The sequence below is a fragment of the Protopterus annectens genome, chromosome 6.part1 (genome assembly GCF_019279795.1).
Source record: "Protopterus annectens isolate FY-2018-M chromosome 6.part1, PAN1.0, whole genome shotgun sequence".
NCBI lineage: Eukaryota > Metazoa > Chordata > Ceratodontiformes > Protopteridae > Protopterus > Protopterus annectens.
Genome location: NC_056738.1, coordinates 22,978,720 through 22,994,471, shown reverse-complemented (window position 1 = coordinate 22,994,471; position 15,752 = coordinate 22,978,720). Strand labels below are relative to the sequence as shown.

General features: G+C 45.2%; 1 protein-coding gene across 1 annotated transcript in view; it reads left to right on the top strand.

The window, feature by feature from the left end:
- The window catches only part of LOC122805244 (glutathione S-transferase LANCL1-like), a 159,065-nt gene extending 148,525 nt beyond the window's left edge, over positions 1–10,540 (top strand). Inside the window, exon 5 of the mRNA XM_044075334.1 lies at positions 9,908–10,540. Within this exon, the coding sequence (XP_043931269.1) occupies positions 9,908–9,984 (77 nt within the window). The 3' untranslated portion in view covers positions 9,985–10,540. The remainder of the gene's footprint in view (positions 1–9,907) is intronic.
- Positions 10,541–15,752: the final 5,212 nt, after the last annotated feature.

Below are 15,752 nucleotides of genomic sequence, written 5' to 3'. Positions count from 1 at the left end.
TTTTCTTCTTCTTCACACTCTCCTTTGTCTCCATTTCTTCTCTTTCCACCAATTCTAGCATTAATTTCAACACTTCCTTCACTTGAGAAGGCTGTCTTTCTTTCCTGTTTTCTCGTTTTACTCAGTGTTACAAAGTAGATGCCATTTTCCAGGGGCGAAACAAGTTTTACCAGAACCATCCTTCAAGGGTTGCTGGACTCCAGTTGTGTTCCTCAGTCCTGTATAAGCTATGGGAATCATCTCATATGTCAGCATTACTGTGGATTTAAAAAGCTGACAGTGTTATAAGCAGGGTCTTTCGAGCATTTTCTTGAATCTGTTTCTCAAGCGCACAGAGTGGCATGCATTTTTTTAACCCTTACAGAGTGGTACTGCAAGTCTGGTAGTGGGTTTGTAGATGGGAAGATTATGCTTCACTGCCTCAGCTTTTCACTTACTGGAGGAAGTTAAAATGTAGGCAATATTCTGGACAGTTGTGTAAAAAAATAACCATAATAGTAGCTGTTCAAATAGATGGTTGTTGCAGTATATGCATCCTCCCTCCTTCCCTGCATATTTCTTTATTTCTCTCTAGTTGTACATGACCAAAATGGAAACCCATACCTTTCCATCCTCTGTCTTTCAGTTGGTTGTGTCTAAGTATGTTCTCACTGAACCTTGGCCTCTGTCCCTTTTTCCCTGGGGCAAGAAAGCTTGGAGGATTTTCACACTTGTGCTTCCCTTAAGTACCGTTACTTGCATAGGTCGTAGGTCAGATGTACGGCATGAGAGAAAGGTGCCTAAGATTTTGTAGACTGGCAGGGCGTATGTTAAACTTGGCAGAATACATCTAAGTCAGCATTACTGAAAAAGTAATCTATTCTAGCATCTGCTGCTATGGTAAGTTCTTAAACAACTGAAGCTCGAGAGTACCAGCTGAAGCCCCATATTGATGTTAAGTTGTCAATCTGCTGGCTTTACTGCTTTGCTAAGCTGGTCGCATCCCTTCTTTTTACCAGGGCCAGCTCCCTCCCATTCACTCACTTGGCCCAAGCCTTTTGGTCCTTTGCATCCCATCTTTTTGAAGTTTATTTTTTGTGCTTTCTCACTTGTGTGCACTTTATCCCTGTCTCCTTTATTTTTTGTAAGTCAAACTTTTTATTGTGAGATTTAGTTTATTTATGTGTTTTTTTTATAGAAATACCTTTTGGTATTTTATTTAGTTAATTTTGACTGGTGCGTGTGTGTGTGTTTTTTGTTAGTGTCACTTTTAGAGATCCTCAGGTTTTTTTTTAAGAGTGTGTTGACTGGAATTGCTACCATGTGATGTCTCTTTTGCTAATTTTGAGAGCGTCTGTATGTGTCTGAGCCTCTTCACCTGCAGGACTCCTGACCTATTTGCACAGAAGTCAGCCAGAGACTCTTGCCCTGTTGTCCTGCTTGCTGATTGTCTAAGACTCAGCCTGTATTGCTCTCGGCTAAGTAACCTGCAGCAAACCTGTTGATACTTAGGCAAGGCCCAGGGCGGAGTTCTCTCGCCCTGCGCAAAACGCTCCACTTCGTGCGCTGTCGAGGGGGGCTCGGCTGGAGCGATTCTGCGGCGACAAAGCCGCCGGCACCGATAGCTATCTCGGCCGAATACCGAATGCCTGGCCCGAATAAAATGCTCCATTGGATCCGACCGCCACCGCCGCATTCAGGCTTCCGTGGGTTCCGGCTATCTCCATTCCGTCTGTGAGTAGCTGTATGGCTCCGGCTCGAGCCACCCGTCGGACGCTTCCTGTCGGCTCGAGGCGGTGTCCGACAGGATCTATAGTCCTCGCTCCGATGGAGTTCGGCTATCGAGGTGGGGGTCTCCTTCGACTCCGCGATGCTGAGCTCGGCTTCACCTCTTCTCAAGGGCGGAGCCATTGTCAGCTTCACGCAGAAGAGGTCGGGGTGTCAGATTCCTGAGCTTCAGGTGGTCCGGTAAAGGTCATTAGGTCACCTAGACTGACAGGATGTTAGAGGGTCCGTCTCACAGATACAGACCTGGTCCTTGTGATTACAGTTCTCTTAAGTCGAGTACCCGAGGCTTGGAGGTTACGGGTGTGCCTCTCAACTGCTACTCCCAGAGCTTGGATACCCCCTTCTGTTCCTTCAGCCTCTACTCTTACTGGGATCTCGAGAGCTCCTTTAGAGAGTACTGCCGTGGAGCTTATCGGGTCTCCTCGAGGGGAGCCCGCATTCTCTGGTGTAGAGCAGGGTGTGCCTTGGAGGTTCGGCCTTGGGTCTGCCGGCTCGAGCATCTCTTCCCCCCGGAGCCTAGCTCTTCGAGCGGGGTTCTCGACTCTTGCTCGGGAGGGGCATGCCTGGGTCCTGGGAGGGTCGCACTGACTGGGAGCATCAGTCAGCTGTCTGTGGCATCCATCCTCCAGTCTGTTCCGTGTCTCCTCTCTCTATAGTACCTGTTGACTACTCTCACACTTCTCTCCTCTATAGACCCCCAGATATCTCGCCTCAGGTTCTCCCATTAGAATTTCCCCTCTTCCTAGAAGAGGACTTGTAAGAGGAAGTTTCCCAGACTCGAGGCCTGTCACTCGAGCATGTCTTGAGTGAGAGGGAGGGATCCCCTACTGACTCTCTGAGGTCAGAGAGGGATCCTAGATCCCCTCTTCTGATGTCTCAGAGGACTGGCTCCTAGAACTTCTGAGGATGGATCCCTGATGAGCATCATCCTCTGGATGAAAGTTAATTATACCTAGAAGTTTGGATCTGGCTCACCCCTTTCCCCTGGTGTCTGTCGTTTCGACCCCCCTTATGCCTCCAGTTACTTGCGAAGCGTGGCCTCCCTACTCTGTAAGAGCCAGCCCCGCTGAGCCAAACAAATTCCCTGTACTGCCCTCCTGACAAACAACTCGCTTACTGCCACCACGTTGCCATGGTGGTGGCCTCGGGCCATAAGGAACTTACCTCCCTTCCGTCTGGTCCATCCCCTCCTAATAAGGACTCTAGGACCATGGATAGGTGCGGCAAGCCGGATGTTTGCCTCTCAGTGACCCTAATGCTCTGGAACTACTTCCACCTATGTCAGACTTCTATGCTTTCCAGAGGATATCCTGGAAGCAGTGGGAGAAATAGTTCAGGATCCTGCTCTGCAGGGAGAAAAGAAAAATTGCTTCTCCACTCAATTCAATTCAAATCCATTACATGCTCCTGAGAATCACGGCTAATATCTTATGCGGATGGAGGCGAGAGTAAAACTTGCCAGCCACAGGTGTATCTCTTGGTGCGGCTATTTGCCTGGATCGCGGCTATGCGCCCTTCAAATTCTCCCTTGATGCCTTCACAAATTCTCCCTTTGACTTGGAGGCCTTGTTTAGCCCAGGTGTAGAGACTCCTTGACCCGGAATGCTGCTGGAACTGACAAGACTCTTTCTGCTGTTGGAGTCCGTTTTCACCAGAAGGTGCTTTTCCCTGTTCAGACAGAAGGGTCACCACGCCGTTCAATCGCGATACTCCCCTAGAGGCAGAGGGGTAACAACAACAGACGCCGCCTAGCAGAGGGGGGGGACAACAGAAGGCAGCAGCTCTAGAGGCTTCTCTCGAAGAACCAGAACAGGCATCCTCTGAGTGACGAGCCCTTTCAGCATCCTGGAGGTGTTGCCAGCCTGTTGCTCATGGACTGGCATTCCTGATATCACTGTACCCAGAAGCCTGGTCCGAAGTATGGCAAGACAGATGGGTACCCTGGAGTCATAAGTCCCCCTTTTCCAAGACAGATGGACCAGTCCTTCCCTTCTAAGGAGAGGGAGATGTACCACCGGTCTAAAACTATTGCAGAGTCAAAAATCATATTCATTACACAAACCAACCGAATTCCCAGTTACAATAGACCATTCAGAGCCGGAAGAAGAAAGGTTCTTTGGTCCCCAAAGGATCTCAGAGACCAATATTGGACAAGTCTAAGACAAGGTTCAATGGTCACTCTTTTCATTACCGAACAAGATTCTTTCGGGAACTCTTCAGAGGATTCAGAAGGACATAGATCTGTGCACAATCACAATTCACATCAATCTTCAGGAGGAGAAATTCACAGGCAGCTGGGGTCCAGTCATTTCCAGTTCTGGGGTCCAAGTCATTCACAGTTCCAGCCCCTGCAGTTCCAGATCTTTGCACAGCCCGGCTGTGTTCACCAGATTCATGTTCGGTAGTCATCCCTTCCCTGAGGCACAGAAGGATTCCCACCACCTTCCTGTCAGCCACCACCAGGCATCAGCTCAGCCAGCAAGGATTACACAATTATACAAGCTTTTCATTTGGCATCTCCTTCAACTTCATTTGTCCATCTCTCAATCTCTGCCAGTCTATCATCCTCATCGCCCAAACTTGGATGGAGCAGGACGGGACGGGACGGAACAGAGAAAACCAGTCATTCGGCCAGCAAGAAAATACAGGCCAGAATGGTTCCTAAAGAGTATTAGCCAGAATGGCATTCTGCATTACTCTTCACTCATGGCCCATTACTCTTCTTCCCGCTTCCTTCAGTGGATGCTGTTCTTCTTCAGGTCATGCTGTCATACAGTGGGCGTACCTCATCTTTCCACGCACAGACCAGATTCTCGTGACACAGATGCATGTCACACATTGTCTTGGTGTTCACACAAGGTTCCTGTGTTCTCCATCGGCGGTACTTTTGTACCTCCATCCCTCTTTGTATGAATTCCACCACATTCTCCTCCCCAGGATGGGTCCATTATCAGGGCAGGATGGCCTGTACCATCTGCACGCCGGGCAAAGATAGAGCAGTGACCATATGCACATAAGCCTCAGAGTGCTTGGAGCCGTGAGCACATTACGATCCCACACGAACAACATGTCTGTAGTTTACCATATCAACAAAACAGGCAGGAACCAAGCAACACCACAAACTTTAAGCTCAGACTTTGACCTACCCCTTGTGTCTCAGAGACCAGAGTTTCACCGGCTTATCTCCGGCAATTTCTGGGAAAACCAACGATATCCCTGGGGAATTAAACATTATAGCGCCTCATGCCTCACGAGTGATGTATGCCTCACGAAAGTCTGCCCGGCCTCCCTATAGCGAAGAGATTTTTCTGGATCTTTGCTTAGATTATGCATCTTTTTTGCTACCCCAAAAAAGCCCTCTTCCCTCTAAGACTTCAGCCCCAGGCGCTTCGACCAGAGTCCCAGAGACGCCTGACCCAGACCCATTGGCATTTCGGACTTCTTTTCAGAGTTCCTCTTCCACCTCTTCCTCCTCAGGCCTGATCCAGTTCTCATTGATTGAGAGCCAAATTGAATCTCATGGCCCCGTCATGGCCTCATCACCTTTTGAGAATCCTCAGCATCATGTCCTGATGCCAGAGCTTTGGTGGCTGGACCTATCAGGAGATCTTCAGTCAATCCCTTCTCTCAACATCATCACATGGTTCTCCACTTCCCTTCCTCTCACACCATTCCTTTGATCTGCTCTTTCTAGAACATCCCCACTTCTTCACATCTCTCCTCTACCAGGAGGAATCTCACAAAACAAATGGAAAATCCTCTACCAGGAGGATTTACAAGCAAATGGATCCCAAACTATTGGGGTTCAGGGCCCAAAAATATTGATCCTTTTTCGCCCCCCCTCCTCAGGCTTCAGGGACTTTAGCAGAGATTTTCATGCAGGCTCCTCTTCTTGGGATAGCAGATCATAATATTATGTCCCTTAGGCTCTGCAGGGCCTAATTGAAGAATTTTTAGGCTATGTCCCTGGCTCTGCAGTCCTCCTCTCGAAAAGGCTCTAATCTTTAGTCCTCTCATCAGGATCCTCCTCCCTTCTGTGATCAGCTGATTCTTCCCTGACAGCCAGTGCTTCTCCCCTTCGAGCCAGCTGCTTCTTGTTCTACAAATATCTTCTTGAGGGTGTCTGAACTTAGTGCTCTTTGGTTGACCCCTTCTTTAGTTTGACAAAGAAGACAAGCATTCGTGAGAACTAACCAACAATTTCACCTAAAATCTTTGGCCTAAGAACAATTTGAATCAATCCATTGATCTCCCGGTATTTTTCCTAACTTCAAAGATTCTGATGAACAAAAAGCTACACTATCTTGATAGATACGATCCAACAAAGATATTATTTGGACAGAACAAAAAATTTAGAAAAATCTGATCACAGGACAGTTTCTATCTTGGGAAAAATCTGAAAAACTGTTTCTAAAGTGACTTTGTCTAGTTGGCTCTTCCTGTTTCTCTAAATTTTTGCAGCTCAGGGCTTTCTCGGTCATCTCAAAACCTAAAACACCTTCAACTAACTGTTAACTACTTCTGACTTTTCTTGCTAGACAAGCTTTGGAGCTTATTCCACTAGCGGCCACACTTAGACTTCCACACTTTGTTTCCCCTTGCTGCACTATGGACTTAGCCTCAGGGACCAGGGACAGTTTTACTTTTGCTCCCCTCACAGTTTGAGTTTTTGAGCCACCAGGATAAGGAGTGTAGAGGAATGGTCCCGTCCCATCAAGCAATGAAGAAGCTGAGATTGACAACTTACTTAGAGAAGTTATGTACCATACATATTATTGTTAGTTATCTCTTCTCTAAGCCTTCTTTTCTACCCTTCCCTCCCTGGCCTGGACCCTCCTTGGCCTGGAAAAAGAAACTGCTATAGACCATTCAGACCTGGTCCTTTTTTTTCTCTGTAAAGTTTCTTTCTTCCTTTTCTTTCTTTTTTATGCTTGGTGCTATTGCCCTTGTCAATAAGCGAGATCTGGGTACTACCGCCTTACTCACAGGGCATGGGGGCCTCGAGCTGGTAAAAGTGACTCCGAGCTTGATGAAGTGCGAGTGCGAGCCCCAGGATCGCCGAGAGCCCATCAAGCAAGAAAGAAGGCGAGAGAAGACAACTAACATGGAACGTTATGGTAGGTACATAACTTCTTATTCTTTATTGTTCATATTCTGTTTTTGTGGTGGTTGCTGCAAGATCTTCTCCAGGAGCCCACAATTTCCCTACATGTAATGAATTTTGTAAAATATGGTTCTGAGTTTGATATACTACCAGTATTTTTCTGCTGTGGTCGAAGATGAATCAGAAATCTGAATGACAGAATTGCAGTTCTTATGTGATGACATTCATAAATGTAATCACAATAGAGTGATGTTTCCAAAAGCAGTTGACATTCAAAACAACAAAAGCACTTCAAAAGTGTTTTGCGGGCTTCACCTCTTGCACCCTCTGATGTGGAGTAAGCCTTCCACACTTATTATAACTTCATAGGTTCTTACTAAGTTTGTGGTCAAATGAGACCATCAGAATGCTCAGCCAAGTTATCCAATACTGGTGAGAGACCAGCAGTGTCCACTATTAAGTATTCTTTTTCCACATTTCCCTAGTGAAAATTTACAATCACCAGTTTAGTCAGCCCAACTGATTTTAAAGGCTGCTAGGAAAGTACTGTGCTTCATAAAGTAAGGGCATTCTATTGGGGATACATTGGGTTCGGTATCTGTCACATCATTTGGCTTTGATGTAGTAGTATTTTGTTAAGGACTCTAGAATAAGTGCTTTTTACTACTGGCTCTACTTAATTAGGTGAAGAAGTTCAAAGACTGCCAAGTCACTCATAACATGGAAAGCTAAGCAGACATCACCCTGTCAGGACTCTGTATGACACTGAGCAGGGAGAGAGGGCTTTTAGTCTGTCAGAGTAGCTAAGGTTATTGCAACTGGAGATATTTTTGATGAGGAAACTTCAACACCTCTCAAGTTGGTTTACGTGTTTGGCACTGTACACGCCATTAACTCTGAGATTGTTGTATGTCAAAGTAAGGAGAAATCCCAGGGTGACAACAGTCTTATTCTTTAAATGCAAAACACATTGATAATTATTGATTGCACAGTAGAGTGTTGTTTATGACTGTTGTCTAACATTAAGGCCTGGCCACTCAAGTAAGGAGTGGTATGCACAATGAAAAGAGGAAGAGGGGAAAAAGCCTGTGAGGCTACATAGAAATTTGAGGTTACCAGGCAGGGCAAAAGATAAGGCCTTCAAAAGATGGAAAAGAGAAATGGAGGAGGCACAGTACAAGGATGCTAACAGAAAGGCAACCACGGCAGAAGTGCTCAAGAAGGGAAACATGTTTTTAGTTCTGTAACAGAAGGAAAGAAGGGAAGGTAGAACTGGCAAAACTGAACAAAAATGGGGGAGATGACAGAAGACTGGGAAAACGCAAAGCAACTTTATGAATACTTCACTCAGGAAAGCAGGGGGTGGTTGCCATGTTGTGGAGAAGTACCAGATTAGAGAGGAAGAAGCTGAATAGGGAACTGGCTGCCCTTAAGAGGGTAAAACATGAGCATCAGATATGCTTACCTCCGTTAGCCCTGAGAAATTTGGCCACTGTGTTGGCAACTTCAACAGATTATCAGCTAGTGCAGACGTGGTAGACTTCTAGAAGACAGGAGATGTGGCATACTTGTAAAAGAAGGCAAGGAGGCAAAATCTGTGAAACAGCAGGTCTGTAAGTTTAACATCTGAGACAGGGAAAGACATGGAGAGAATCCTGAGGGGGAGGTTATAGTAGCATTTACAGAGGCAACAAGTGTTGACATAGGGTGTATGCACTCCTGATTTCATCAAGTTCAGATAATTCCAAATGTAGGCTTACCATGGAGTACCCCCCTTCCCCCTACATTATCCAGTATAGTAAGAAAAGTACATCTTACTTTCTAGGGGTGGAATCAGGTTGTGGAGGTAATAAGCTCCTGCAGTGGCCTATGTGCCTGCTCCTTGGGCTGTCCCAGGCATAACTAGGAAACAGGAGTTTTTATTAATAAAACCCTTCAAATAACTGCCTGGACATTGACAATGTTTTAGCCTTGCTCTTGCCCCATGTGGGGAATGACCATGTGCATTGTGGCATCAGCAGTGACAGTAGTGGGAGAGACAAAATACACTAAAAAACGACTTTGTTGTGAATCTCAATGCCGTGGCCACTTATCCATTGCTTCACACTTTCACATTGAATTAGTGCTTGGACCATTATAACAGGAGATTTGGCGCCTTGGTGCTGAAGCATTTGGCCTTTTGAGTGCTTATCATTTGGCCATTCCTTGTCTCTCATCTCCCAGGGATGATGACTTTTTACTGCTTGGGTTTCTGCCCTGTAAGTTGCCTACTGCTGAAAGCTTCCAAACCCCGATACAACAGATATGCTATCACCATGTCAGGAGTTGTGCAGTGAGTGTTATTAGCCGCTTTGTTTAGCTTTTGCAAATGGATGTTCCTGTAAGTCAGACCAAGTATAAAATTTTTAGTCTCACATTTTTGTTTACGTGTTTCATATTATGTTTTAATGAGTTCTTTGATGCAAGCATTCCTCCCTAGTGTAATGCATATTATCATGCTGAGCATACTCCTAATCCTTGGATTAGAAACAAATTACATTGTGCCAAAATAGAAGTACTCAGAGAGGAAATTCAGTAATTATTCATGGTAAAATCCTCCTCGCAGACCATCTGATGTGATTAGTTATCTGTCCATTCTTCTTGCATTTCAGTTCTGAGTTTGATAATATTGTAGGAGAATATTACACTGTGATTATAGTCCTCATATGGTATTTCTCTGTAAGACATGCCTTATCCCCATCATATCCCAAAGGGTAACCTAATTACCTGATAACTGAGATGACCCGTCAGGAGTTGAGGATTTCTCAGGTTGTGGTAAATTATTTAATAAGATGGTTCCACTTCACATAAAGAAGATGGAATTTCACCAGCATCATTTTTTCAGCATTGCAAACTGAAAGGGAGACGTTATTCCTAGTTTTGCTGTCTTTAGATAGTTAAAGGGAGTCGGGGTGTTTTTGAGTCTTTATCAAATGTAGAATTTTGTTTGGTGTTGTGTACTGTACCTGCTGTTATCTTTTGCGTTCTTTTTACTAGGTATGGCGGGGACAATATACTTCCTTGCAGATCTTCTGCAGCCAACGAAAGCCAAATTCCCAGCGTTTGAACTGTGACGATTTGAATGTCAAGTTGTCGAGATGTCTAACAGAGCTGTAACACATCCATGTTTTCCTGCTGCATGAAAAGCTCCAGCTGATTACACTGTTAAGAAAGTTGCTTAATACATTGCTTTTTTTTTTTTGGTTTTGTTTTTTTTGTTTTTGTTTTTTTTTGTTTTGTTTTGTTTTGTAATGGAGTTGGTCAAAAACTGCATTAGAAATGGTTTAATAACCAGGCTTAAAACTTCCTGGGCATAGGATTTTACCTGCTTTCAGCCCAGAATTGTCTGCCTTTAGTATAACTGACTTATTCCTGACATCATAATGCACCATCTTTCTTGCAAGGGAGTTTTTAATGTCTGATTTGTATACAGTGTTACGTTTTTAAGGGTGTAACTTGATCCTTATCTCTCTAACTATTTTGCCTTCAAGGAAGATCAGAACTTTTGAAACCGAAGAGTTTAACTATGTCCTTGTTATAACTTTAAAAAGTCGAAGACAATGTCTTCTGTGGAATAACTCTCACTAACTGGTAAATAGAGAAATGTATTTAAAGTTGTTCTTGTTTAGATTTATGTATCTTTTTTTTCTGCAGACTTGAATGTAAGATGAGCTTTTTTCAAACTTCTTAGTTCCAAATGGTTCATCTGTTAGTGGTATTTGTTGGAGATTTTGAAAATGCAGACATTTTTGAGAGTGACACTAAGCAGCTGGCAGAGCCTTTCTAACACAAGTACTAGTTCAGGCAGTTTGCTGGATTGTGGAGATCGTTTTAGAAAAATTACAACATTTTTTAACTGACAGAACAATGGCTAGACTCCCATGCTGCAGTTACCTTTGTGATGCGATTCTGCACCACTGTCAACTTTGTGGACACCGGAAAATTCCTATTCCTATTCTGACTGTAGTCCCCACTTATTTTGGTCTCTTGGATATGAAAACTCTCCTCTACAAAAGACATAAATAGAGTAGGGAGTCAGCAGGAAATGGCAGTGAAATCAGTCTGGTGTATGCTTAAAAGACTGGATTTTCAGAAAAAATGGAGTTAAGCTAAGGTTTTAAGCTTTTGTAGATTGGATATGATGCAGTTTATTGAGTACATTAGTGGTGTGTTTTGTTGAAGTTTCAGGAAAATAGAACAACTTAGCAGCCCTGGGTAAAGTCAAGGGATAAAGCCCCAAACTGTCATGCAGGGTGCTTAGCTTCTTCAACCTCTGTTTAATGTAACATCTTTTAAGGTCACACAGTCTTGGAGCAAGTAAAAGATTTTAACAGATTCTCCATCTGAGTAGCAGGAATATTGACCACCATCAGGATGAAGACCCTGTATTGCAGGCATTTTGCTAATTAATTTATTCAGAAATCAGAGTTATGCAAACACAATGACTTTAACTGTATATGCAGTATGATAATAAGAAATGTATTTTGTGTGTGTGTGGGGGCGGGGGGTTGCAACACATATTATAAAGGTTATAAAGAAATTATACTATCAGTGCCTGAACCAAATGTCCTTCCAAGGATGCATCTGCAGTTATCACATATGGGTTGTCCTGCCTCAGGCAGCCCTCGGTCGGCCGGATTCCAAAGTCTGGGTCTGGCGTCGGCTGATGTCGCCCCTTCCCCGACGTTAGAGCGCCTGGGGTATAAAAGCGTCAGCCGACGCCATCTTCCCCAGTCTTTTTTGCCGCATGGTGCCCGAAGCAGAAGCAGTTCGCAAGTGCCGGTCGGCCAGCTCCTGTAATTCAGCTAAACCGAAGACTTCAAAAGCTAAGTACCTCGTTGGGGACTCTTTCTTGCCTCAGCCGATGTCAGATAAAATTAATAATTGCTTAACTTGTGGGAAACAAATACCTCATAAGATTTCCACTCTTACTGCCTACCTTGCCTAGGTCCAGGCCACGACGTCTCGGCCTGTTCCGCCTGTGCTTCCTTCAACCGACACACTCTAAGACGTCGGTCTGAGTTTGCAGAGGAATTTTTTGGGGCTAGTTTTGCTTACAAAATGCCGTTGGAGACTCCAACTTCACATTTAATAAAGAAACGGAAGGACAAGGACCGACACACGCGGTCCGCGGTTTCGGCTGAAACCATGGCCAGGCCTACCGAGAGTGTCTCGGTCTTGGCTGAAACCGAGTCCTTGGTACTACCGTCCACCGAAACCATACAACCGACAACCTCGGCCCAGGAGGCCACTTCTGTATCGGTTGTTGAATCTCCCTTGGAATCTGGTGTCCAGGAACCTTCCGACACCATTCCCTTAGACAAATACACCAGCACGTGGTGCAGCCAGGCCTCCTGCATCCATGTCTATTAAGGCATTCTCTAGGGCTAAAGCTGCTAAACACTCAAAATCTGTGCCTCCCAGGGTTATCCCTCAGGGACCCACTACAGGTTCTCAGATCCTTAGTCTAGCAGAGGACCTTATTTCATTAATTAGGGGCTCTCAGCCTCATCCAGACAGGGGCTCTCAACCTCCTACAGAAAAAAGGCCCAGGGTTGAGCCCTCTGATCCCCTCTCCTCAGATGAGGCCTCTGATGGCTCTGTTCTCTCGGACTACCAGGAGGAGGCTTTTTCGGCCTACGAGGATTCAGATGCAGAGGAATCTATCCCTCGCCTCCCTCCTGAAGAACTGTCTTTGGGGAAACTCTGCACACTATGAGGGAGCATTTCCAATGGCAGGGCCAGGAATTCTCTGATTCCAGGAAGAGATTAAGGACCTTCTTGCATTTGCCTCAGCATAGACCTTTGGCTATTCCCCCTGTTCTGAATGTCATTGATGATGTGTACTCTGAATCTAGCACAACCCCTGACACTCTCCCTCCGGCTCCTGCCAAACCCGATAGGTACTACAGGGTCCCGGAATCACACCTTTTCCTTTACAAGGCCCACTCTGCTGATCCAGAAACTATTTCCCAGGGCCCTAAAGGGGTTGCAGCTGTCACTACAAAAATCCACTCCCTCTGAAAGGGAGTCCAGGGCTTTAGAGCGATGGGGTAAAAAAGTGTATACTTCTGCTACCCTTTCTATGAGGGCTTTAAACTGTCAATTTCATATGATACAGTACCAAGAATATTTGTTAGATGAATTGCATAAAAGCTGTCTTCACCTGAACCCCTAGATCGCAAATCACTTCAGGATCTGGTACATAACTCTCAACAGGTTAGCAACCATTTCTTGCAGTGTGGTTATGATGCATTGGAAGCTTCATGTAGGTCAGCTATGACAGGTGCAGTCATACGTAGGCATGCTTGGCTAAAGGAATAATCTCTGCCAGACCATGTTAAAGCAAAGCTTCTGGATGCTCCACTGGAAAAGCAAAAGTTATTTGGCTCCTCTGCTCAGGAGGTCTTAAAGAAATTTGAAGAAAAGGCAAAATCTGTACAAACAGTCAAAGATTTTATGCAAGTCCAACCACCAAGATTCAGCAGAAATTGGCCTTCCAAGAACTGGTCCTTTCCAGACACAGACAGATTTCAGAGAGGCAAGAACAGGCATGCCAGAGGTAGAGGGCAAGCTAGAGGCTCCTACAGAGGACGCCAATGGCAGCCTCCCAACCAGAGAGGTAGTGCAGGGCCTACAACTGCTGCACAAGGACAGACTCAATGACTTTACTTTGACACCGCCAACCAGGGCTCAATTGAAGCACCTTTGGGCGGAAAGCTTTCTTATTTTCAGAAAATTGGCACATTATTACAAGGGACAAATGGACACTACAAATAATAGACAAAGGATACAGGTTCCATTTCCACACATTACCGAAAAGTAAAGGCATGCCAGACCTGCCACCAAATCAAAGGGCAGAGGCTTTGAAACAAATCTCCAACTTAATGAAAATGAAAGCAATAGAAAAGGTTCCTCTCGCAGAACAAGGCCAAGGATTTTATTCCAGACTCTTCCTTGTTCCAAGAAAAGAAAAGCAATGGAGGCCTATTCTCGACTTGTCCGCACTAATCTCATTGTGCCAAAATTCAAAATGCTGACTCTAAAGCAACTCCTTCCCATGCTGGGCAAGGGGTCTTGGCTGGTAACTCTGGACCTCAAGGAGGCATACCTGCATGTCCCTATCAGACAAAGCTGCAGAAGACACCTCAGATTTCTTGCAGGTTCAAAGCATTATCAATTTTCAGCATTGCCCTTTGGCTTATCTACTGTGCCCAGAGTATTCACGAAATGCCTGGCATCAGTAATTGCACACTGCAGACTTCAGGGGATGCAAATATACCCGTATCTGGACGACTGCCTTATATAAGCGGACAGCCAACAAATTTTGGTAAAGCACTTGAATTATGCCATCTATCTTCTTCAGGCCTTGGGATATACAGTCAACATTCACAAGTCAAGACTTGTACCATCCCAAAGAATAACTTTTCTGGGTGCGGATCTAGACACAACCAACCCAAATGGCTTTCCTCACAGAAGAAAAACAAAACCAACTACCAGATTACTTCAAAAATCTGTCAAGATAAACTCAGCTGACTGCAAGGAAAATCCTGCAGGCCCTGGGTTACATGGCTTCTTACATTCTTCTGATTCCTCAAGCAAGACTACATGAGGAAACTCCAATGGTACCTAAGGAGTTTATGGACTCAGCACAGTCACAGCTTGGAAACTTTGATACCACTCATCCCATGCCTTCAAAGGGAATTTCTGTGGTGGGCTCAAGCAAGCCAGTCAAACAGGGGTTTGCCCTTCAGCAAACCAATAGCCAGTCAAACCATTACAACAGATGCTTCAGACCACGGATGGGGAGCGCACATGGAAGGAAGATGCATTCAGGGACTATGGTCACAAAAAGAGCTACGCATGCACATAAACCAAAAGGAAATGCTGGCAGTGATGCATGCAATCGAGGCCTTCAAGTTATTTCTACATCAAGGCCACCTGCTAATAAGGATAGACAACACTACAGTTATGTGGTACATAAACAAGCAAGGAGGCACCCATTCCTACCCTCTTTGCAGACTGGCTATGAATCTATGGGAACTTTCCTTGACTCTCAACATACAGCTGCAATCCCAGTTTGTACCAGGAAAGGACAATATACTGGCGGACAGCTTAAGCAGGAACATCATGGATGCACACGAATGGATGCTGCACCCAGACATCTTCCATCAGATAACACAATCATGGGGGAGACCGGACATAGACCTCTTTGCCTCCCCACACAATCATCAGCTGGAGAAATTCTGCTCAAGGACATACTACCCACAAGCATGGAAAGTGGACGCCCTCTCTTTCAGCTGGAGAACTCTAGCAGTGTATGCATTCCCTCCTCTTCCATTAATGACCAAGGTCTTACTGAAGATCAGGGCAGAGCAGCCAAGAGTGATTCTGATGGCTCCGGACTGGCCAAGACAGCACTGGTACCCATTGCTAAAGAGCATGTCATGGACAAAACCATGGCTTCTGCCACAATGGCCGCTTCTCCTGACCCAGCACAATTACAAAACGCTGCATCCCAACCTGAAAACATTACAACTAGCTGCCTGGAAAATACCTTGACTCATCACCAGGATAAGCTATCCAAGAGAGTGAAGGATATCATCATGGAAGCTCGCAGGCCTTCCACAAGAAAGGCATACTCAGCAAAATGGAAAAGATTTCACACCTGGAGCACCTCAAAGGGCCTAGATGCAACAGTTATGAACATGGCACATATCCTGGAATATTTGGCAGAAATGCTCCACAATGGCCTGTCTTACTCTTCCATTAAAATTCATGCTTCAGCAATTTCAGCAGAGTACAATACTGATCCACCTGTCTTCTCTCATCCGCTGCTAAG